This window comes from Coregonus clupeaformis, chromosome 27 (genome assembly GCF_020615455.1).
Source record: "Coregonus clupeaformis isolate EN_2021a chromosome 27, ASM2061545v1, whole genome shotgun sequence".
Classification (NCBI taxonomy): Eukaryota; Metazoa; Chordata; class Actinopteri; order Salmoniformes; family Salmonidae; genus Coregonus; species Coregonus clupeaformis.
Window position 1 is genome coordinate 9,430,769 of NC_059218.1, and position 24,481 is coordinate 9,455,249.

At 47.5% G+C, this 24,481-nt stretch overlaps 2 protein-coding genes across 2 annotated transcripts in view; both read left to right on the forward strand.

Moving 5' to 3' along the window:
* Nucleotides 1–8,559, forward strand: part of LOC121541497 (laminin subunit gamma-3) — a 224,050-nt gene extending 215,491 nt beyond the window's left edge. The window contains exons 24-28 of the mRNA XM_041850554.2: nucleotides 1,293–1,395; nucleotides 1,940–2,142; nucleotides 2,330–2,470; nucleotides 4,596–4,695; nucleotides 5,947–8,559. Of these exons, the coding sequence (XP_041706488.1) occupies nucleotides 1,293–1,395; nucleotides 1,940–2,142; nucleotides 2,330–2,470; nucleotides 4,596–4,695; nucleotides 5,947–6,209 (810 nt within the window). The 3' untranslated portion in view covers nucleotides 6,210–8,559. The remainder of the gene's footprint in view (nucleotides 1–1,292; nucleotides 1,396–1,939; nucleotides 2,143–2,329; nucleotides 2,471–4,595; nucleotides 4,696–5,946) is intronic.
* Nucleotides 8,560–16,671: 8,112 nt separating this feature from the next.
* Nucleotides 16,672–24,481, forward strand: part of LOC121541496 (allograft inflammatory factor 1-like) — a 47,191-nt gene continuing 39,381 nt past the window's right edge. Inside the window, exons 1-2 of the mRNA XM_041850553.2 lie at nucleotides 16,672–16,845; nucleotides 17,090–17,151. Coding sequence (XP_041706487.1) covers nucleotides 16,821–16,845; nucleotides 17,090–17,151 — 87 coding nt within the window. The 5' untranslated portion in view covers nucleotides 16,672–16,820. The remainder of the gene's footprint in view (nucleotides 16,846–17,089; nucleotides 17,152–24,481) is intronic.

The following is a 24,481-nucleotide window of genomic DNA, read 5'->3' on the forward strand; positions in this document are numbered from 1 at the left end:
AATAGCCTAGCAATTATTCTGAAGTATTCCTTGCTCTCTCTGTCTGTCTCTTTTTCTCTTTATTTCTCTTAGAAAAATGTTTATCTGTGTCTGTGCTTGTTTGTAGTAGCTACAGTATGCGACTGCGTCGCCTTGCATTTTTATGCTCAAATGTTTTCACCACGGCCTGTAGGCCTAGGTTGCGGGCCCGACTGTTTTCTATACTAAGTATTAACAACCCAGACAGTCTTTCCTTAGACATTGTGCATTATATGTCCATTGCGCTGGACACAATTAAAGCTTAGTCTTGAATGATGCATGCCAACATAAACTGTACCAGCGATAAGGGATTGTTTGTATTGCAACCACACAACTCAAACGCCAGTTCACCAGTATGAACGTAATCGCAAACCACTTTTTTTTTGCCCTCAAGAACTGTTGTCCGCTAAAGATGATAGTCTGTTTGCATCTGCCAATTTATTGGCTGTCCAGTATCCAGAGGACCTGTCCCCGGAGCTTCCTGTACAGTTAATCTCTTTCCGTAACCTGTTGAGGCTCAATTAGAGATGTTGCAGAACTCCTTATCATCACTTCCTTCTGCCCAGTTTCCCTGATGTTGCCATGGCAATCAAGCTGTTTTTAAACATCCCTGTAACTGTCGCTTCTGCGGAGAGATCGTTTTCTAAACTAAAACTAGTAAATAACTACCTAAGAACAAAGCTTTAGGCTCTCAGTCTGATTGCACTGGCGCTGTCATAGCCTTGACCACGGCATTTGTTCACCGATATCCCTTTACTTTCAATCAGTTCAATTATTTATTTTTCAAAGCCTGAGGCACTTTGATCAGTCACATTCTTTAATCCCTAGAAACAAACACTTAGCTTCTTAGTACATATGGAAATTAAAAAGGTTTCTGAATGACTTTTTGGAGGGTTACTGTCAAAATTATTTATATAAAAAAAAAAAAATTGACATCAATGACAGGCGCATGAGCCCCAGAGCTCGTTGCCCCCCCGCCCAACAGTACACATTTTTGTTGTAGCCTCAGACAAACACACCTGGTTTAACTCATAGAGGGCTTGATGATTAGTTGACAAGTTGAATCAGGTGTGTTTGTCTGGGCTTAATACAAATGTGTAGGCTACTGTTGGGGGTACTCGAGGACTGGAGTTCAGAAACACTGCAGTAGATGGTATAGTTAATTCAGTCATTGACCCCCTGGTCAGGTTGCTGTGCTGTCTAATGTGACTCATGTCCCTGAGGTTCTGTGATGTTCACTCCCCCTTCTCTCTCCATCCCTGGTGCCTCTGCAGCTGACAGTTCAAGCCCAGGGGTCAAAGGTCATGGCCCTGTCATCGGTGGTGACAGGGAAAGAAGTGGAGTCAAAGGCCATTACCCTGCGGAGAGAACTGGAAGGTGACATTTGCAACATTTTGTATTTGTTTCCATTTCTGTTGTTTTACATTTCCGACTGTTTGCTTAGTTTTCGCATTCCCGTCATTGCAATAGCAGCCCACAGAGTTATTCCAATCAAATAAAATAAAAAAGAATACTGAGAAAAACAACTATAACACAAATGTAACCATTACGAATATGTTTCACCCTGATATGCTCCGCTTGTCATTTTGTGTGGGGAGGGAGAGCATCTGCGATTGTGGTCTCAAATGCACTTTCAGTTTCACAGCCTTCAATTCATTATAATAATATGTAAAAAAAAAAAAAAAAAAAAAAAAGGTGCCACTTCGGATTTGTTGTTGGAAATGTCATCAGGGGAGTCTGAGTAAAATGGAATATAATGGAATGGAACTAGAACTAATATTTTCTCACTTACTGTGATACTAGGACATGGATTGTGTGGAATAAAATAGAATAGAATAGTCTTACACTACCCATTGTCAGTTACTATCACTTCTGTAACCATGTCACTGGCCAACCTGCCTTGCCCATCTCCATCCCTCAGACATACAGAGAGAGTGGCCTCAAAGGCAGGCCCAGACGAAGGCTGCTCTGAAGAGGGAGAGGCTGCTGAGGGAGAAGGTTCTGGAAGACGTCAGGAAGAAGGTGAACCAGACAGAGAGAGTCCTGAGGCCTGCCTTGGAGAGCGCTACCCTCTCCAACGCTACCGCACAACAGGCAGAACACACCGCACACACCCTGTCTAAAGTAAGTATGGGTGTGGGGGGGGGGCATAGTTGTGTGTGTGCGTGCGTGAGTTATGTTTCCAACTCACCCTGTGCTTTGAGCAATGAAATTCCATTCACATAACAAACCTCACCCCTCGGATTCCTGTTAATTTGTCTCTTTCCTTTATTCTTTCTATTCTTTTGTCTGTGTTTTTCTCTGAGCCCAGGAGGCCAAGGCCACCCTAACCCAGGGCAAGCACACAAGGACATTGTCTGGCCAGCTCAGCTCCTCTGTAGATACAACCCTGCAGCAGCTGGCTGAGCAGGAGAACCACACTACCCAGGCACAAGCCCAGCTCAACGCAGAGGTATAACCAAAACACAGCCACTAATCAACCACACTACCCAGGCACAAGCCCAACTCAACGCAGAGGTATAACCAAAACACAGCCACTAATCAACCACACTACCCAGGCACAAGCCCAGCTCAACGCAGAGGTATTACCAAAACACAGCCACTAATCAACCACACTACCCAGGCACAAGCCCAGCTCAACGCAGAGGTATAACCAAATCACAGCCACTAATCAACCACACTACCCAGGCACAAGCCCAACTCAACGCAGAGGTATAACCAAAACACAGCCACTAATCAACCACACTACCCAGGCACAAGCCCAGCTCAACGCAGAGGTATAACCAAAACACAGCCACTAATCAACCACACTACCCAGGCACAAGCCCAGCTCAACGCAGAGGTATAACCAAAACACAGCCACTAATCAACCACACTACCCAGGCACAAGCCCAGCTCAACGCAGAGGTATAACCAAAACACAGCCACTAATCAACCACACTACCCAGGCACAAACCCAACTCAACGCAGAGGTATAACCAAAACACAGCCACTAATCAACCACACTACCCAGGCACAAGCCCAACTCAACGCAGAGGTATAACCAAAACACGTGATTCAGAAATTAGGGAGAGAGATTTTTAATTAGAGAAGAATGGATTAACTTTTTCAATGCTAGTTAAGGATACTATAGTTATCATGTTTCACATTGGATTTATTAACTACAAAAACATTAGCTCTGGTCCAACGTTAAGCCAACTCTCGGAAGTTCAATGACATTCCAAGTTCCTTGATAGATGCCGCTCCTACTAATAATGTGGGTCTAATTCAGATAACGCATGTCATAAGAAGATGCCGAGCGTTTCAAGCCAAGCCTCCTCCTCCACTCTCTCTCGCTCTCTCCCCACCAGCAAAATTTCAGTCGCATCTCACGCCTGAAAGTTGTCTGTCCAGTGACTGGCAGCACAATGCACAGTGTTTGTGTTTGTCTTTCATTATAATTAAACCATGCTGTTACGGCAAAAGACAATTTGCTCTTTTGCCATAATACAGATTTTCCAATACAGATGAAATAGCTTACCCGCTCCATAGCAAGCTGCTCTAAGTAATTTAATGTCGAGCTAAATGTAAAAAAAAAAAATCTGAGGTTAAAAAAGGAACAGAAAGGAATGATAAAAACAGGTACTTTTTGGGGATTCTAACCGGTTCAGAACTTTATTTTGCTGGACGGAATAGTAGAACAGAACTAAAAAAATAATGATCAGAACAAAATGATTGGAAAATACTTTTGGTTCCAACCACTGGTTCCATGCGCTCATTTCTTTAGCCGCCAATGAATCACGATGTATCAATGTGACCATATGGCAGAGGCTGGTGCTCTCACATTAGTTGAATTTTAACTTTTAGATTTTTATCATTTTAATTCAGATTTTTATGATTAACCACGTAACAATGATTTTGAGAAACTAAAACATTATTATTGAAATGAAACTGGTCCATGAAAATGCACATATGAAAATCATAACTGGCATGCAGATCGGTAGAAATGGTAGGATAAATTGTAAGCTTTCCCAAACTTGAAACTCACACGCCACCTATGGTCTTTACTATAACACCCATTAAAAAATGTGAAGGTCCCGTGAAAAAAACGTGCCCCCCCCTATAGAAATCAAATGACCATCCAACTGATTAGTTCTGGCGCCGGCCCTGCCAGCCTCTGTTTTGGTAAAAAGCTGAGGGATGAGACTGAGCTATGGATGCAAGGACTGCCCATCCATGATATCAACATGATCGTTTACATTTACGTTGTTTACAAATATTGGGGAACATTTTTTATATATATATTTTGGGTTCTGATGAGTACGACAGTTGATCTCGGCTCATGAGGCATTTAAAAGTTTTATTCTTCAAGAATCAATGGGTATACAGTATATCATACATTTATAAGTCCAAAAATGTATGTAGAAACTAAGGATTCTAGCTTTTAGGTCTTGGTGAGCAGTTACTTAGTAGAATCAGATGTGCTAAAGGAGGGTTTGACAGAAAAGTTACAGGACGGTAGATCTCCAGGAAGAGGGTTGGAAGCCCTGATCTATTCACGTGATGTCACTGTATATTTCTCCCTCTGTGATCTCCAGCCTGTAGAGTCTCTGGCCAGTGTAAAGGCGAACATCCAGGCAGCTAAGCTTCAGCTGGAGGCCTACTCACTCAAACTCAGCCAGCTCATCAGTAAAATAGGTAAGTTCAAACCTGCTGACGTTTACTTGTCTGTCCCAAACGGCATCCTACTCCCAATATAGTGCACTACTTTTGGGCCCATCAGGTAAAAAGTAGAACAATAGGGTACCATTTGGGATGCACATAAATTTCATGCAGTAACAAATGCAACATGTCAGATCAACCAGAAACGTCTACACTTACATGTTACTGCCCTCGCCACTGATCAGACTTGACTTCCATCCAGTCAGTCATATGTCAGAAAGAGAAGTTAGAATGGTCAATAGTAAATTGGTCCAAATGGATTCCTCAGATGGAGAAGGATTATCCTGACCTCAACCCACCTCTCTAGGAATTATATAATTAAGCAATAAGGCACGGGGGGGAGTGGTATATGGCAATATACCACGGCTAAGGGCTGTTCTTATGAACGACGCAACGCGGAGTGCCTGGATACAGCCCTTAGCCGTGTTATATTGGCCATATATCACAAACCTCAGAGATGCCTTATTGATATTATAAACTGGTTACCAACATAATTAGAGCAGTAAAAATAAATGTTTTGTCATACCCGTGGTATACGGTCTGATATACCACAGCTGTCAGCCAATCAGCATTCAGGGCTCGAACCACCCAGTTTATAAATGTATATATATACCGGTATAATTAATCCAAATTAAACCAGATATACTGCTACAGAAAATATATTGCTACAGTTTTATTGATTTAAATGTTCCTGTCTGGCCCTGTCAATGAGTCACAAGGAGTAACTTGTAGCTGGCGGGGTGTGTGGCACGATCCTGATGGAGAAATGTCCCTCCATTATGCTGGCCAACCCCGTTATTGGTGGGCACAACAGGGTGGCACACAGACGTCACAGTGACCTCACAAGACAAGAGCGCTGCTGATGGCAAAAGGGTTTCAAAAGGGTTCTTCGGCTGTCCCCATAGGAGAACCCTTTTTGGTTCCAGGTAGAACCGTTTTCGGTTCCAGGTAGAACTATTTTGGGTTCCATGTAGAACTCCTTCCCTAGAGGGTTCTACATGGAACCCAATAGGGTTCTACCTGGAACCAAAAAGGGTTCTTCAAAGTGTTCTCCTATGGGGACAGCCGAAGAACCCTTTTAGGTTCTAGATAGCACCTTTTTTTCTAAGAGTGTAGGCCTGCTCAAGTACCCTGTTCATCCCTCTTTCTGTGTCTCACGCTTTTTCAAAATAACTCCTGAAAGTACAATGTTGTACCTCAAATACGCTGTTGTTTTCTGTCGACCAGATGGGAGCGTGGCGCTGGAACGGTTTGACCATATACTGAGTGAGACGGCGGTGCGGTTGGGTGTTCTGCGTGGCAGCGTGGAGAGCCCGTTCCTGAATGGGAAGATCCAGACTCTACGATCAGCCGCCCAGGACCAGAAGAGCCAGCTGACCCACCTGGAACAGGACCTGCAGGAGATCAGACAGGAGAGAGACAGTCTGAAGGACATTGCCCTGCACCTGCCCCAGACCTGCCCTCAGGCCTCGGGGATAGAGGGACACTAGGATCAGGGCACCAGGAGGACACTAGAGTCCTATTCCATGCATTCTACCGCCTTCCTGGTGTATACACACTCATTCACACCACCTCAATTATTTAAAAGAGAGGGTCTACCATGTTTCTTACACTAGGATAATTTTTATTGGGCATATGAAGGCAAAGAGAGGACTAGTAGGGCCACAGATGGTGGATAGGACTCTGAATTATTTAGGGGAGATATTGGCTGAGTCCCAAATTGCACCCTATTCCCTATAGTGTACTACTTTTGACCAGGGCCCATAGGGCTTTGGTCAAAAGTAGTGCACTATGTAGGTATTAGGGTGCCATTTGGGACACAACCATAGATGAGAAGTGTAGGTGGAATCATCCGGGGATCCTTCTTAGTTTGTTCTTCGTGTTACTGAACAGTACTGTGGTTCTGGATCCCCCTTTGCTGCAGTACAGTCGCACAGTTCTACCACTTTCAACCTTTCCACTATAATATACTGACCTGGCTGATACCGCGTCAGTACCACTAAATCAAATCAAATCAAATGTTATTGGTCACATACAAATATTTAGCAGATATGCAGTCATAAGCAGTTTTCCATGCCATTGCCCTCGTTCAACTTCCACCATCATTATCATGTTATTTCTTTTATTTCCACCCCTCACTCCTTTTTGGATTCAACCCTCCTCTCTCCTGTTCTAGCCTCTTCATCCCTCATCTTTCCACCCCTCCTTCCAAATCCATATCACCCCTGCCCTGTTTCCTTAGTGTTGATGTTCTTTCTCATTTAATTTCACCCTTCATATTTCCAACAACATCTGAAGTTTAATTAATCTGTGAATAATAGCAGTCAGCTAGCTCCCTTTTCCACATCCCACAGTGTGCTCTATCAAGTTTTAAATAATGCAGATTTTCCACTTTGGAGGAAGAAGGTGTGTCTGTGCTATGGCGCTTCTCCAAACTGACACATTCATTTACACTTGAGTTATTTTTCATCAGCCCACCATAATTAACAATTAGTCCTTTTGCCCTCCATAGGGTTCAGCCTTCAACTGCACACACACACAAACACACACACACACACACACACAGCCATTCAGTTTGCGATTCTGCGTGTGCCCCTTGCTTTTCTCTAAAACGTTCTACCTCTCTCTCTCTTTCTCTCTCTCTCTCTCTCTCTCTCCCTCTCTCTCTCTCTCTCTCTCTGAGCAAATTATCTTCTCTTGTCTGGCAAATGGAAAAGGACTAAAACAGCCTAACTGTTGGTTTGTTCCGTGTGGGTAACTGAGGCTGGAATACCTGCTGAATTATGGAAAAAATTGAAATGGGACCTCTGCAAAGACTATATAATATGCCATTTAGCAGACGCTTTTATCCAAAGCGACTTACAGTCATGCGTGCATACATTTTTTGTGTATGGGTGGTCCCGGGGATCGAACCCACTACCTTGGCGTTACAAGTTCCATTTCAGCAGGTGATGGTATTTTGTCAGACAACAAATAGTATATGATTGGTTTTGTGTTTTAGATAATAGCCAGAAAAAGTTTAAAGCAAAAAATGAAAATAAAATGGAGTGTGTGTGTGTGTGTGTGTGTGTGTGTGCGTGCGTGCGTGCGTGCGCGCGCATGTTCATGTGATTTTGTAAAACAGCATCTCTCTGCAATATCTCCTTCTGGCCACATAGTGGTGCTGTTGACTACTATTGACGAAACTAGCACAACCATTGCCAAAGCCATAGAAAAGACTATAAAGGACACCTATAAATGTCTACTGAGTCAAATATTGATGATGAAAAGCAGTGATAGAAGTGCCTTATATCAATAAAATGTCTGTTCAATATTGGATCACTTGTTGGAGATTAAACTGACATAAAACCTTCCTGCAGTTATTGTATATACCGCGCGGGAGAGACAAAGAATCACTAGCATTCCTGGCAAGCCAGAGAGCATCACTTGCTGTGAGTTGACCCACTGTGGTGGAACGATATATACATGATGCTGGGACCTCCACACTCTACTTCATACAGCTGTACTGCACGAAGCTCCGCATGATCTTAAACCCACACATTCTTCATATTAACCCTCTGACTGGATTGTGACAGTTCCTGCTCAGACCAACCACAGATTTAAGTCTGTCAGTCACTGCCTCAGGTTAGCCACTTGCCAGGCTAGCGTCTAACGATCGGAGGGCCTACCAGGAACATCTTCAAGGCATGTCCTTTAGATATGTGGATGCTAAGTGTTTTGAAAACCAGATGGGTGGCTAGAGAGGCATAGTTCTAAGGAGGGTTAGGGGGAGTTTTAAAGGTTTTATAAGTTACAGATGTGGTTTATATTTCTGAAACATTAATAAACTGTTATAACTCATTGGTTCAAATTGTTTTATTGTCATTCTAGTACTTACGAAGCAATGGGTAGGCCTATATGACTGCATAGGTTTATAAATTGATACATAATCAATCATGACATTTTGTGTACACAAGTTATATGACGACTGTGTGTCTACACAGAGTGATGTGTCAACCTGCTGTCTGTGAATGATGTAAGGTTACATCCACATTTAGCCCCTAGGTAGCCTGTCAGTGCCAGACACCACACTTTATTCTTGTTTATGTAAGATTTAAGTAAGATGCTTGAAGGCTTGCGGACGAGGCTAGCCCTAAGTCCTGTCTGTCACAAACCAAGAGATAAGAATGTAGACACTGATCTGATGGTCACAGGAGTCAGACTAATTAACACCATTTTTTTTCTCTCCAGATTGTCAAAGCACAGTTCCTGCATGCCTACACAGAACAAGACATTTAAGTCTATCAGACAGTCACTTTCCAAGGGTCACCAGTGTAATCACTCTACCAAACAAAACTTATAATGAAAATGCTAGTCTAATGATCTGACGATATAAAAAATATAACCTGCATTCAAGTTACAATATGGGATTGGTTTTCAGCAAAACGGCAGCCCGCCACTTCTGTTAGATATACTGTAGGTGTTTTGGTATACAGCTGAGGGATGGGGCTAGCGAAATGTGACTCTTTAATTCATAGATAGTTCTCTAGATGCAATGACTGACAGTCCATGGCATTGACATGATAGCTATACTAGAAACTATATTGTATATATTTTTTGTTTACGTTCATGTTTTTTGTAAACAATGGAATAATAAAATGGAATAATGAAGCAAAACCTAAGCAAATTAGGCATTTATGTTATATTCTTCAAGAATCAATGAGTAGAGATTTATTTGAAATGGTTTCAAATGCAGCCATTTTGACCTCTGACATGGCCCAACCTGCATTCCCCATTTTGCCTTCTGACATGGACCAACCTTCCAGTTGCTCACCTAGACATACCAAGCTATAACCATGGCAAAGAAAGACATTGGACTCAGGATCCAGACACAGGTGTATTTAAGTGACCGTGTTCCCTACTGCCCAGATGAGAGCAACGAAGATAATTCATTTGGCCCCAGGGATGAAAGAAGACTGAGCTGCCTGCTGACTTTTACTTCTCAACCTCACCACATCCAAACTCATCCCACAGTGGCTTCAAATGAGACACAGAGAAGGATGATAAACTAGGTAGGTAATCTCTGTAATTATTTTGCACTTGCAGATATATATATATATATATATATATATATATATATATGAGAGAGAGAGAGAGAGAGAGAGAGAGAGAGAGAGAGAGAGAGAGAGAGAGAGACTTTGCAGAGGTGTGGGGCATGGGGGGGGCTTCTGTGTACAGTGGATGAAGAGGGGGGCTTGGTTTTAAATTTTTAGTTCTGGTAAAATTAAGTAAAGATTGTTCTCATATGATGTAACTACAGGGCCAATAAATGTATTTTTATATAATAATCCCTCTATCTCTCTCCTTGCAGTTATCTGGCCAGAAGATAGTGAAAAGGATATCATGAGTGCAGTATGATTTTGCCAATTTCTCCCCACTACCATCTAGAAGGCGGAGACAGTACAAGTGTATCAAAGCTGGGACCGAGAGACTGAGAAACAGCTTCTATCTCCAGTCCGTCAGACTGTTTAACAGTCACCACTAGCCGGCCTTTGCCCAGGACCCTGCCCTGAACCTTAGTCACTGTTCTAGCCGTCTATCACCCGGTACTCTACCCTGCACCTTAGAGACAGCGGCCCTATGCACATAGAGTCATTGAACACTGGTCACTTTAATAATGTTTACATATTGTTTTACCCACTTTATATGTATATTGTAACGATCCCGGCTGTCTGAGTCGGGTCCTGTCTGGTGACGAGTGTTCCTGTTCGTAATCTCCAGTTTCCCGAGGGTTCGGGAACGCTCCGGGGAGCGCTCTTGTTTTCCGCACCTGCATCCCATCAGCAATCTGCACACCTGGTCCTGATCATCACCCTTCTTAGGCTCTGGCCGAACATCCAGTTCCTGCCGGATCGTTAGCCATGAACAGTATGTTTGTCAGCGTATCAGCCTTGAGTTCTAGCGTTAGTTTTTGTTGTTTTGCACCTTGTTGATTTGCTGTGTACTCACCTCCGTTTTGTTCTGTCTGCAGTCTCTCACCCGAACCTTCACCCAACCTCTGCCTGATGGTCGGCGGCTGCCGAGCCATGTCTGGACCTACCACTGCACCCTCAACAACCCATCCACGCCACCCGCTCTGTCCCTGGATTATTCAGCCTCACTCGGGGAGTCAATTAATAAACACTCACCTTTTTCTCTAAGTACCTTGTCCTGGTCTGCTTCTGGGTTCTGGCGTAGTAAACCGTGACAGAACGATCCGGCCAGTAATGAACCCAGCGGACCTGGACTCTGTTCGCCATGCCATTACCCATCAGGAGAAGATGTTGGGCCATCATAGCACGGTACTACAGGAGATCGCGTTGTCAGTTCGGAACCTTTCTACCGGTCTGACGGAGGTCCAGAACCAACGCAAGTTTCCGGTGGAGGATCCACTACCGGTTTCACCCATCTCGCCTGCCGCTGGGAGCTGTGTCCTTCCGTGAGCCCGAGGTTCCGACGCCGGATAGATATGAGGGGGAGCTGGGAAGATGCCGTTCCTTCCTTATGCAGTGTGGATTAGTGTTCGATCTACAGCCCTACTCTTATGCCACAGACAAGGCTAGGATAGCCTTTGTGATTGCGTTGCTGCGTGGTCGAGCGCTGGAGTGGGCTTCAGCCGTTTGGGAACGACAAGACCCCTGCATGGCTTCATACCAGGGGGTTCACGGCCGAGATGAGGAAGCTCTTCGACCATTCCGTCCGAGGGAGGGACGCAGCTAGGCGCCTGTTTTCGCTTCACCAAGGAACTCGCAGCGTGGCCGACTTCGTGATCGAGTTCAAGACGTTGGCTGTGGAGAGTGGGTGGAACGAGGAGTCTCTGCAAGCGGCCTTTTACCAGGGTCTGTCGGAGCAGCTCAAGGATGAGTTGATCTCCTATCCGGAGCCTAGTGACCTGGACAGCTTGGTAGCCTTGTCTATTCGGGTGGATAATCGAGTCCGAGAGCGAAGGAGGGAGAAGCAATGGGGTCCGTCCAATCGATCAGCTTCTCAGTTCCCAGTCGGGTCGGGTGGTGGACCAGAACACGTCGATCATTCTCCACCACAATGGATTAGTGGAGAGGTCCTCTCTCCCGATTCTGAACCCATGCAAGTGGGGGCGGCACGGGTTAACCAAGGAGGAGCGTCAACATAGACGTCAGACCAACTGCTGCCTCTACTGTGGTAGCTCGGGACATTACATCTCCACCTGTTCCCGGCGGTCGTCAAACTGCCCGGCTCGCTAAAGTTGGGAGGACTTTTAGCGAGCCAGTTTCAACCTCTCAGTACCTCTGTCAGACCCCGTTTCCGGCTACCCTTGTGAACAGGAATCAGAGCTTAGCGCTTAACGCTTTTATCGATTCAGGTGCCGATGGAAGCTTTCTTGATGCCGAGTTGGTGGAACAGCTGGGGCTTTCCAAGGAGCAATTGCGGAAGCCATTGAAGCGACCACTCTGAACGGCAGTAGTCTGGCACGTATCACGATGAGGACTGAACCCGGTTAAGATGCGGTTGTCGGGAATCATTCTGAGATGATTTCATTCTTCATTCTGCCCGTCTTCCCATGTTCCTCTGGTCCTTGGATACCCCTGGCTGAAGGAACACAATCCCACGTTCGATTGGGTGACGGGCAAGGTAACGAGTTGGAGCCTTGATTGTCATGCTAACTGTCTCAAGACTGCCTGCCCCCATTCGGTTCCCAGTCAGGTGATTGAGGCTAAACCCCCAGATTTGTCCCTGGTTCCCGAGACATATCACGATTTGGGGAAAGTTTTCAGTAAGCAGAAGGCTCTGTCACTCCCTCCCCACCGACCATATGATTGTGCCATCAACCTGGTCCCTGGAGCTGTCTACCCCAAGGGAAGGTTATACAGTATCTCCCGACCTGAACGTGAGGCGTTGGAGACCTACATCAAGGAGTCCCTAGCTGCTGGTCTCGTTCGTCCCTCGTCATCACCCCTGGGGGCAGGATTCTTCTTTGTGGGTAAGAAGGATGGCTCTCTTCGACCGTGTATTGATTATCGGGGGTTGAATGACATCACGGTCAAGAACAAGTATCCCCTGCCCTTGATGAGTTCTGCCTTCGACTCCTTACAGAGTGCTACGGTGTTCACCAAGCTAGACCTACGCAATGCGTATCACCTGGTCCGGATCAGAGAGGGGGACGAGTGGTTGACGGGTTTCAATACACCGATGGGTCACTTCGAGTATCAGGTGATGCCGTTTGGACTGACCAATGCTCCAGCGGTATTCCAGAGTATGGTGAACGACGTCCTGAGAGATATGATCGGTCTCTTTGTGTTTGTTTACCTGGATGACATTCTGATCTTCTCGAAGGAACCTTCCGACCACGTCCAGCATGTCCGGCAGGTTCTGCAGCGATTGTTGGAGAATCGCCTGTTCGTGAAGGCCGAGAAGTGCGAGTTTCACGCCCACACGACATCCTTTCTCGGGTACATCATCTCCAGGGGAGAGATTAGGATGGACCAGGAGAAGGTTAGAGCGGTTCTGGAATGGGCCCAGCCCGGTACGAGATTGCAGCTCCAGAGATTTTTGGGGGTTTGCGAATTTCTACCGCAGATTCATCCGGGATTACAGCCGTGTGGCCGCTCCGTTAACTGCCTTGACTTCCAGTATCAGGACCTTCAAGTGGAATCCGGAGGCGGATCGAGCGTTTCTGGATTTGAAGAGGCGATTCACCAACGCACCGATTCTCTCTCAACCGGACACGGGCCGTCAGTTCGTGCGTTGAAGTGGACGCGTCTGATGTGGGAGTTGGCGCCATCCTGTCGCAGCGATGCTCCACGGACAGTAAACTCCATCCCTGCGCCTACTACTCTCGTCGCCTTTCGCCTGCGGAGAGGAATTACGATGTGGGTAACCGGGAGCTTCTCGCGGTGAAACTTGCCTTGGAGGAGTGGCGCCACTGGTTGGGGGGGGCGGAGCAACCGTTTATTGTCTGGACTGACCACAAGAATCTTGCTTACGTGCAATCGGCTAAACGTCTCAACTCCCGTCAGGCCAGGTGGGCGTTGTTTTTCGGACGATTCAAGTTTGCCCTGACGTTCCGACCTGGATCTAAGAACGGCAAGGCGGACGCCTTGTCCCGGATGTTCTCCAAGACGGAGGAGAGTGGGCCCAAGACCGAGACAATTCTCCCCCGGAACTGCGTCGTGGGAGCAGTTATGTGGAAGATTGAGGAGGAGGTGCTGGCGGCCCTTCGGACTCAGCCCGGTCCCGGTAACGGTCCACCCGGTCGGTTGTTTGTGCCTGAGTCGGTTCGTCCTGCTGTCCTCAAATGGTCCCACGCCAGCAAGATGGCTTGTCACCCTGGCGTGGCTCGGACAATGGCGTTTCTTCGCAGACGTTTTTGGTGGCCTGCCATGGCCGAGGATACTCGGGGGTTTGTTGCTGCCTGTCCAGTGTGTGCGCAGAATAAGAGTACCAATCGGCCCAGCTCTGGACTACTTCACCCCCTTCCTATTCCCCGGCGACCATGGTCGCATCTGGCCCTGGACTTCGTCACTGGGTTGCCCGCTTCTGAGGGGAACACGGTCGTTCTGACGATCGTGGACAGATTCAGCAAGTTCGCCCACTTTGTGCCTATTGCCAAGCTTCCCTCTGCCTCGGAGACGTCCCGAGATCCTGGTTAGGGAGGTTTTCAGGGTCCACGGTTTGCCCAGTGATATCGTTTCCGACCGTGGCCCTCAGTTTACCTCTGCTGTCTGGAAGTCCTTCTGTTTGGCCATTGGAGCTACAGTCAGTCTCACATCTGGTTTTCACCCCCAATCCAATGGTCAGGCGGAGAGAGCCAACCAGAAGATGGAATCCACGCTACGCTGTCTGGTCTCTTCCAACCCCACCTCCTGGGTCTCTCAGTTGCCTTGGGTTGAGTATGCCCACAATACTCTTCCTACATCTGCCACTGGGATGTCTCCCTTCCAGTGCCTGTATGGCTACCAACCTCCCCTGTTTCCTTCTCAGGAGAAGGAGCTCTCAGTGCCTTCTGTTCAGGCCCATATTCGTCGTTGCCACCGGACCTGGCATCGGGCCAGAAAGGCACTCCTTAGAGTTTCGGACCGGTATCAGCTCCAGGCGAATCGTCGCCGGATCCCCGCTCCCACCTATACCATCGGAGATAGGGTTTGGTTGGCCACACGGGATCTTCCGTTACGGACTGAGTCTAGGAAGTTGTTACCGAAGTTCATTGGTCCGTTTGTGGTGGAGAAGGTGATCAATCCAGTGGCAGTTCGACTCAAACTACCGAGGACGCTCAGAGTCCATCCCACCTTTCATGTCTCCTGCCTCAAGCCTGTCCTCCTCAGTCCTCTGTTGCCTCCTCCGCCTCCTCCTCCTCCTCCTCGGATGATCGGAGGTGGTCCTGCCTACACGGTGCGGCGCATCATGGATTCCAGACGGCGGGGCCGGGGTTTCCAGTATCTCGTGGACTGGGAGGGGTATGGTCCTGAGGAGAGGAGTTGGATTCCGCGGCGACAGGTCCTAGACGCGGACCTCATCAGTGACTTCTACCGCCTCCATCCTGGCGCTCCGGGAGTCCGCCCGGTGGCGTTGGCCGGAGGGGGGTACTGTAACGATCCCGGCTGTCTGAGTCGGGTCCTGTCTGGTGACGAGTGTTCCTGTTCGTAATCTCCAGTTTCCCGAGGGTTCGGGGAACGCTCCGGGAGCGCTCTTGTTTTCCGGCACCTGCATCCCATCAGCAATCTGCACACCTGGTCCTGATCATCACCCTTCTTAGGCTCTGGCCGAACATCCAGTTCCTGCCGGATCGTTAGCCATGAACAGTATGTTTGTCAGCGTATCAGCCTTGAGTTCTAGCGTTAGTTTTTGTTGTTTTGCACCTTGTTGATTTGCTGTGTACTCACCTCCGTTTTGTTCTGTCTGCAGTCTCTCACCCGGAACCTTCACCCAACCTCTGCCTGATGGTCGGCGGCTGCCGAGCCATGTCTGGACCTACCACTGCACCCTCAACAACCCATCCACGCCACCCGCTCTGTCCCTGGATTATTCAGCCTCACTCGGGAGTCAATTAATAAACACTCACCTTTTTCTCTAAGTACCTTGTCCTGGTCTGCTTCTGGGTTCTGGCGTAGTAAACCGTGACATATATACTGTATTCTAGTCATGGCTCATCCAAGGTGTGGTCCTCTGTAGCTCAGCTGGTAGAGCATGGCGCTTGTAATGCCAAGGTAGTGGGTTTGATCCCCGGGACCACCCATACACAAAAAAAATGTATGCACGCATGACTGTAAGTCGCTTTGGATAAAAGCGTCTGCTAAATGGCATATTATTATTATTATAACTACTGCTGTACAGACCTTTTCTATTTATATATTCTCCATACTGTCTATACACACACCATTATATTTTTATATTTTTATATACATTATATGTATATGTATATATATTTATATTCTGGTCTCTGACATTGCTAATTCTGATATTTCTTAATTTCTTAATAAAAAAATCTGCATTATGTGTGTATTGTGATAAGAAAATGGCTATGTATTACTGCACTCTTAGAGCTAGAAACACACGCATTTCACTGCACCTGCGATAACATCTGCAAATCTGTGTACACAACCAATCAACTTTGATATAACATGATGATGCTGCTGCAGTGTTCACAAACTATTGGAAAAACTGGCTCAGCCTTTGCCAAAGCCATAAAATAAATAAAATGTTAAGACGTTTACAACTTGGGGCGTATGGACTTTAATTCTGTTCAGTATAATTTGCGAAAAACTTGCTTAAAATCTCAGACATCCACAAAGAGGCCTAGGTAGGTCTGTCTACCTTTCAGGGTTAGTTTCAAATATTTTTTATTTTGAAAAAGTACCTTGCACTTGCAGTTATTTAATTTACCACACGAGGGTAACCAAGAATCACTAGTATTTCTGGCGAGCCAGAGAGCATCACTTGCTGTGAATTGACTGACCCACTCATTGAGCTATAAAAGAACGGACCCACTGTCCCGGCAGCGCGCCACAGCCATACCACACAGGGCATACCCCGCGAAGGGAAGAAGACCAGCGAGCTGCTGTCCACTGATTTCTCATTCCCCATCTCATTATTAAACTCATTCCACAATGCCTGTGAATCAGAAATTTCAAGGTAATTGCAAATATCCGAGTGGGATATTTTGGGGAGATGATCTATCAAGCTAAAGGGCTAGCTAGCATTTGCAATCTATTGTCAGCTAGTTCTGTATTGCCTGTGTTGGAATGGAATGCTCGCCACTCTCCGCAATGGAGCATGCAATGTCTAGCAAGAGGGCTAGCTAGAAAGTAGACTAGCTAGCTAACGTGATGAAATTAGACTACAGTAGCTAGCTAACGTCCGATCTATTTTCTTGCAGGAGGGAAAGCCTTTGGATTACTAAAAGCTCAACAAAGGGAGAGATGCGAGGAAATAAACAAGGTAAGTCCGGTGTTGTTTCTAATGTAGACATTTGCATTTTATTTTGTATTATTTTGTCAATGAATGTATTATTAACAATTTATTTTCGACAGAATAATAACACTTGGCCTTGAACCTGTTTTGATTTAGCTAGCACATAGCTAATACAGTTTTAGCCAGTTAAATGTGCTAATAACGTAAACAGCATTATTGCTAGCTACATTATGCACCTGTACTTACATTTGCATGTGATAAAATCTGTAATAAATTATTAATTTAGCGCATTGTTATTGACCCGGTGACCCGTTATCTTGCCGGCTGATGGCGACGGACACTTGTTGCATGGCATACCCGTCACAGCTACGTCTTCTGGGGGTCAATCTGTGAATGTCCTTCGCGCTCCTGGTTTTAATGTCTTTCCTCGCTCTAGACCAGTCAAATGTCGCCCTAAAAGATATTGCCTACAATTTATCAAATTCCATATTCCCCAACCTGATTAAAGACTAAAATCAAAAAAGGGTAGATGCTGTGTGGCCCCTCTTCCTCGGCTTCTGGAGCCGGGCGGGTATCCCCCTGCGTTTAGACGGGAAATGGGTGTTTGGGCAGCGGGCTGAATGAGCACATTGTGTCGGGAGCGACTGTCTGGAAGTGGGCTGGAACAGGCACGCTGCATTTGAGGAGTAGCCTCAGCGGCTGTTCTCTTTCTCTCTTGCCTTCTCTCTCTCAAAAATATCTCTCTCAAAAATATATTTCAATTCAAAGGGGCTTTATTGGCATGGGAACCATATGTTTACATTGCCAAAGCATGTGACCTAAACAAACAAAAGGTAGAAGAAACAAATTTAACATCAACACATTTTTTTTTTTTATGAATTGTAAACATTGCACTCAAAGGTTTAAAAAATATAGACATTTCAAGTGTTATATTATCAGCTATGTAAAGTGTTTTAGCAATGTGCAAGTAGTTGTAGTATGAATAGTGGGGAAGATAAATAAACAGATAACTATTGGTGGTATTTACAATGTTTGCGCTCAACTGTTTGCCCTTTTCTCATGGAAACGGGCCACAAATCGTGTTGCTGTGATTGCACATTGTGGTGTTTCGCCTTACATAAATGGGAGTTTATCAATGTTGGATTTGTTTTCAAATTCTTTGTGGGTCTGTGTGATCAGTGGGAAATATGTCTCTAATGTGGTCATACATTTGTCAGGTTAGGAAGTGCAGCTCAGTTTCCATCTCATTTTATGGACAGTGGGCACATATACTGTCTTCTCTTGAGAGCCAGGTCTGCCTATGGTGACCTCTCTCAATAGCAAGGCTATGCTCACTAAGTCTGTACATAGTCAAGGATTTTCTTAATTTTGTGTCAGTCACAGTGGTCAGGTATTCTACCACTGTGTACTCTATGTTTAGGGGAGTCCCTAAATTTGCTCAGTTTTTTTGGTTGATTCTTACCAGTGTGTCAAATAGTTATATTTTTTCTTCCTCATAATTTGGTTGGCACTAATTGTGTTGCTGGCCTGGTGCTCTGTGGGGTCTGTTTGTGTTTGTGAACAGAGCCCTAGAACCAGCTGGCTGAGGGGACTCTTCTCTAGGTTCATCTCTCTGTAGGTGAGGGCTTTGTGGTGGAATGTGTTGGCATCGCTTCCTTTTAGGTGGTTGTAGAATTTAATAGCGCTTTTGGGGATTTTGATAACTAGCAGGTATAGTCCTAATTCTACTCTGCATGCATTGTTTGGGGTTTTGCGTTGTACACAAAGTATATTTTTTGCAGAATTCTGCATGCAGAGTCTCAATTGGGTGTCCCATTTTGTGAATTATTGGTTGGTGAGTGGACCCCAGACCTCACAACTATAGAGGGCAATATGTTCTATAACTGATTGAAGTGTTTTTAGACAGACCTTAATTGGGATGTCAAGTTTTATGTTACTTTGGATGGCATAGAAGGCCCTTCTTGCCTCTCAGATCGTTCACAGCCTTGTGGAAGTTACCTGTGGTGTTGATGTTTAGGCTGAGGTAGGTATAATTCTTGTTCTAGGGCAACAGTGTCTAGATATAATTTTTATTTGTTGTCCTGGCAACTGGACCTTTTTTGTAACACCATTATTTTTGTCAGGGTTCAAGTCTTACGGAATCTGTGCAGAAGATCTAGGTGCTGCTGTAGGCCCTCCTTGGTTGGGGACAGAAGCACCAGATCATCTGCAAACAGTAGACATTTGATTTCTGAGTCCAGTAGGGTGAGGCTGGGTGCTGCATACTTTTCTAGTGCCCTCACCAATTAATTGATATAAATGTTGAAAAGGGTGGGGCTCAAGCTGGATCCCTGTCTCACCCCACGGCCCTGAGGAAAGAAATATGTGTGTTTATTTTAACTGCACACTTGCTGTTTCTGTACATTGATTTTATAATGTCATATGTTTTTCCTCCACCAATTTCCATACATGTATATAGCAGACCCTCATGCCAAATTGAGTCCAAAGCTTTTTTTTAAATCAACAAAGCATGAGAAGACATTGCTTTTATTTTGGTTTATTTGTTTGTCAATAAGGGTGTGCAGGGTGTATGTGGTATGTCGTACGGTATTTTGGTAAGAAGCCAATTTGACATTTGCTCAGGACAATGTTTTCACTGAGGAAATGTTGGAGTCTGCTGTTGATGATACCGCAGAGGATTTTTCAGAGATTGCTGTTGACACAGATTCTCTCTGGGGCTAGAAGCCTGTCCTCCCTCTCTCTCGCTCTCTCTCTCTGGGGCTGGAAGTCTGTCTCTGTCTTTCGTGCGCGTTCTGGTCACATGGAAACAAACCTAGAAGTGAGGAGAGAGAATCAGCCCTCTGGGCAGACGTCAGTTCAACGTCTAGTTTTGATTTACATTTGGTTGAGTTGTCAACTAATGTGAATTCAATGGGAAATCAACTAAACATTTCACCAGGTCATTGGTTTTAGGTTAACAGTTGGATGAAAAAAGACAATGCCCTTACGTTGAGTCCAATCAATTCTCCAAGTTGATTCAATGTCATCAGATAGATTTTTTTGGGGTTGAAATGACACGGAAACATTGTTGATTCAACCCGTTTTTGCTCAGTGGGAGATTGCGGAGAGAGGGCAATCAGGAGCATGTCAGAACGCTGAGTGTGGATGTGGTGCAGGGAATCAAGCGCAGGAACAAAGGTGTTCGTCAACAGACTTTAGTAATCCAAAATAGAACTCCAAACAGGTGAATAGCCAACCCAACCGGGAGGCAAGAACAAATTACGCACACACACAACAGTGCGTAAAAACAAGAAAAAGGCGCACGCAGTCTGGACTCTCGACAACAAACAATACGAGAGAGAAAACCCATCAACAGTAACAGCTGACATAACAATCACACATAACACCTGACCCAACACACGATAACTAAATAGGAAACAAAATCAAACACTAACAAGGGACAGGTGTACAAACAGACAAAACCAAACAAACATGAAACATCGAACGGTGGCAGCTAGTACTCCGGGGACGACGACCGCCGAAGCCTGCCCGAACAAGGAGGAGGAGCAGCCTCGGCCGAAACCGTGACAGTACCCCCCCCTTGAAGCCGTGCGCCGATCCCGGCCTCGGGGACGACCAGGACGACGCGGAGCAGGGCGCGTAGGGTGACCCCGATGGAACTCGGTCAGCAGGGACAGGTCTAATATGTCCCTCCTCAGCACCCAGCACCGCTCCTCCGGGCCGTACCCCTCCCACTCCACGAGATATTGGAGACCCCCCATCCGGCGTCTCGAATCAAGGATGGACCTCACAGTGTACGCCGGAGCCCCCTCGATGTCCAACGGGGGCGGAGGAGTCTCCTCTATCTCATAGTCCTGGAGTGGACCAGCTACCACCGGCCTGAGGAGAGACACATGGAACGAGGGGTTAATATTCCTGTAATCAATAGGCAGTTCTAACCTGTAACACACCTCGTTCAACCTCCTCAGGACTTTGAATGGCCCCACAAACCGCCCGACCCAGCTTCCGGCAGGGCAGGCGGAGGGGCAGGTTTCTGGTCGAGAGCCAGACTCGATCTCCAGGTGCGTATACAGGCCCCTCACTGCGGTGGAGATCGGCGCTCGTCTTATGCCGACGGATGGCCCGCTGCAGATGGACGTGGGCAGCGTTCCATGTCTCCTCCGAGCGCCGCACCCACTCATCCACCGCAGGGGCCTCGATCTGGCTCTCGTGCCAAGGTGCCAGAACCGGCTGGTACCCTAACACACACTGGAAAGGGGTTAGTTGGGTGGAGGAGTGGCGGAGAGAGTTCTGCGCCATCTCGGCCCACGGAACGTATCTCGCCCACTCCTCCGGCCGGCCCTGGCAATAAGACCTCAGAAACCTACCCACATCCTGGTTGACACGTTCAACCTGCCCATTACTCTCCGGGTGGTAACCCGAGGTAAGGCTCACCGAAACCCCCAACCGTTCCATAAAGGCTCTCCACACTCTGGAGGTGAACTGGGGGCCTCGATCAGACACTATATCCTCGGGTACCCCGTAATGCCGGAAGACATGGGTAAACAGAGCCTCAGCGGTCTGTAGGGCAGTAGGGACCCCGGCATGGGAAGGAGACGACAGGCCTTCGAGAACCGATCCACAACGACCAGGATGGTAGTATTCCCCTGTGAGGGGGGAAGGTCTGTAACAAAGTCCACCGAGAGGTGGGACCAGGGTCGTTGTGGAACGGGCAGGGGTTGTAGCTTACCCCTGGGCAAATGTCTGGGCGCCTTACACTGTGCACACACCGAACAGGAGGAGACATAAACCCTCACATCCCTGGCTAACGTTGGCCACCAGTACTTAGTGCTAAGGCAGTGAACTGTCCGGCCGATACCTGGATGTCCAGAGGAGGGGGACGTATGAGCCCAATAAATGAGGCGATCGCGTACCTCGAGCGGAACGTACGTCCGACCCACTGGACACTGTGGAGGACTTGGGTCGGTGCGTAACGCCCGCTCGATCTCTGCATCGACCTCCCATACCACCGGTGCCACCAGACAAGACTTTGGTAGTATGGGAGTGGGCTCAACGGACCACTCCTCCGTGTCATACCGCCGAGACAGGGCATCTGCCTTCCCGTTCTGGGACCCAGGGATGTAAGTGATTTTAAACACAAACCGGGCTAGAAACATAGTCCAGCGGGCCTGGCGAGGATTCAGTCTCCTAGCTGCCCGGATGTACTCCAGGTTACGGTGGTCCGTCAAAATGAGGAAAGGGTGTTGAGCCCCCTCAAGCCAATGCCTCCACACCTTTAGGGCCTGTACCACGGCTAACAGCTCCCTGTCCCCTACGTCATAATTCCGCTCCGCCGGACTGACTTCTTAGAATAAAAGGCACAGGGGCGGAGCTTAGGTGGTGTGCCAGACCGTTGTGAGAGGACGGCCCCAATACCGGCCTCGGACGCGTCTACCTCTACCTGGAATGGTAAAGCGGGATCCGGATGCGCCAACACCGGCGCCGAGGTAAACAGGTCCTTCAGTCTCCCAAAAGCCCTGTCCGCCTCAGCAGACCACCGCAAGCGCACCGGACCCCCCTTCAACAGAGACGTTATGGGAGCTGCCACCTGTCCAAAACCCCGAATAAACCTCTGGTAATAATTAGCAAAACCCAAGAACTGTTGCACCTCTTTCACAGTGGTTGGGGTTTGCCAATTACGCACAGCTGACACCCGGTCAACCTCCATCTTCACCCCTGACGCAGACAACTGATAACCCAAAAAGGAGACCGACTTCTGAAAGAACAGACATTTCTCTGCCTTGACATATAGGTCATGCTCCAACAGTCTCCTCAACACTCGGCGCACCAGGGCTACATGCTCAGCTCGGGTAGAACTGTACACCAGAATATCGTCTATGTACACGACTACTCCCTGCCCCTGCATGTCCCGGAAAATCTCATCTACAAAGGATTGGAAGACTGAGGGAGCATTCATTAACCCATATGGCATGACGAGATACTCGTAATGACCGGAGGTCGTGCTAAATGCTGTCTTCCATTCATCGCCCTCTCTAATGCGCACCAAGTTATATGCGCTCCTGAGATCCAATTTTGTGAAGAACTGAGCACCGTGTAATGACTCCGTCATAGTCGCAATCAGAGGAAGTGGATAACTGTACTTCACCGTAATCTGATTGAGACCGCGGTAATCAATACACGGGCGCAAACCTCCATCTTTTTCTTCACAAAAAGAAGCTTGAGGAAGCGGGTGAAGTGGAGGCCCGTATGTATCCCTGTCTCAGAGACTCGGCGATGTAAGTTTCCATCGCCTTCCTCTCCTCTTGAGACAAGGGATACACATGGCTCCGCGGGAGGGCTGCTCCTGACTGGAGATCTATCGCACAATCCCCCCTGTCTATGAGGCGGCAGCTGCGCCGCCCTAGTCTTACTAAACACCAGTTTCAAATCCTCATACTCGGGGGAATATGCAGTGCTGGCATTAGATTCGGACTTTCCACCGAGGTCGCCCCCTATGGAAACACCCAGACACAGCCCCTCACACTGAGCAGACCACCCTTTAAGAGCTTTCTCTCGCCACGAAATAGTAGGGTCATGGGTAATCAACCAGGGAAGCCCCAGCACCACCGGATACGCAGGAGAGTCAATCAGATAGAGCTGAATCGTCTCCTCATGACCCCCCTGCGTCACCATCTTAAGGGGCGCTGTGACCTCCCTAATCAACCCAGATCCTAACGGACGGCTATCTAGGGCATGTACAGGGAAAGGCTGATCAACGGGAAGGAGAGGAATCCCTAACTCTACACAGAACTGGCGATCTACAAAATTCCCAGCTGCGCCTGAATCTATGAGCGCCTTATGCTGGGAACGAGGTGCAACCTGTGGAAAACAAACAGGCAAGGTTATGTGAACGACAGAAAGCTCTGGGTAAGTAGGGCGCCTACTCACCTGGGAGGACTCCCCAATGCGTGGCCTGCCTTCACCTCCACCGGGGGACCTTCCCCAACACCTAGCCGCGGTGTGCCCTCCACGGCCACAGTTGGTGCAGGGAACGGCCCCCCTCGGGTTCCTACTCCTCCGTTCTCTAGCGCCAGCACCTCCGAGCTCCATAGGGCTCGGCTCGGAGGTGCCGGAAGGTGGAATGGGCAACCCCCACCCGGGACGTCCACGGGTGGCGAGCAGGGTGTCCAGCCGAATGGCCATGTCGACTAGTTGGTCAAATGACAACGTGGTATCCCTGCACGCCAACTCTCTCTGGACGTCCTCCCGGAGGCTGCAGCGGAAGTGGTCTGTGAGGGCCCGCTCATTCCACCCCTGCATCTGCCGCTAGAGTCCGAACTCCAAAGCAAAATCCTGTGCGCTCCTCATCCCCTGTCGG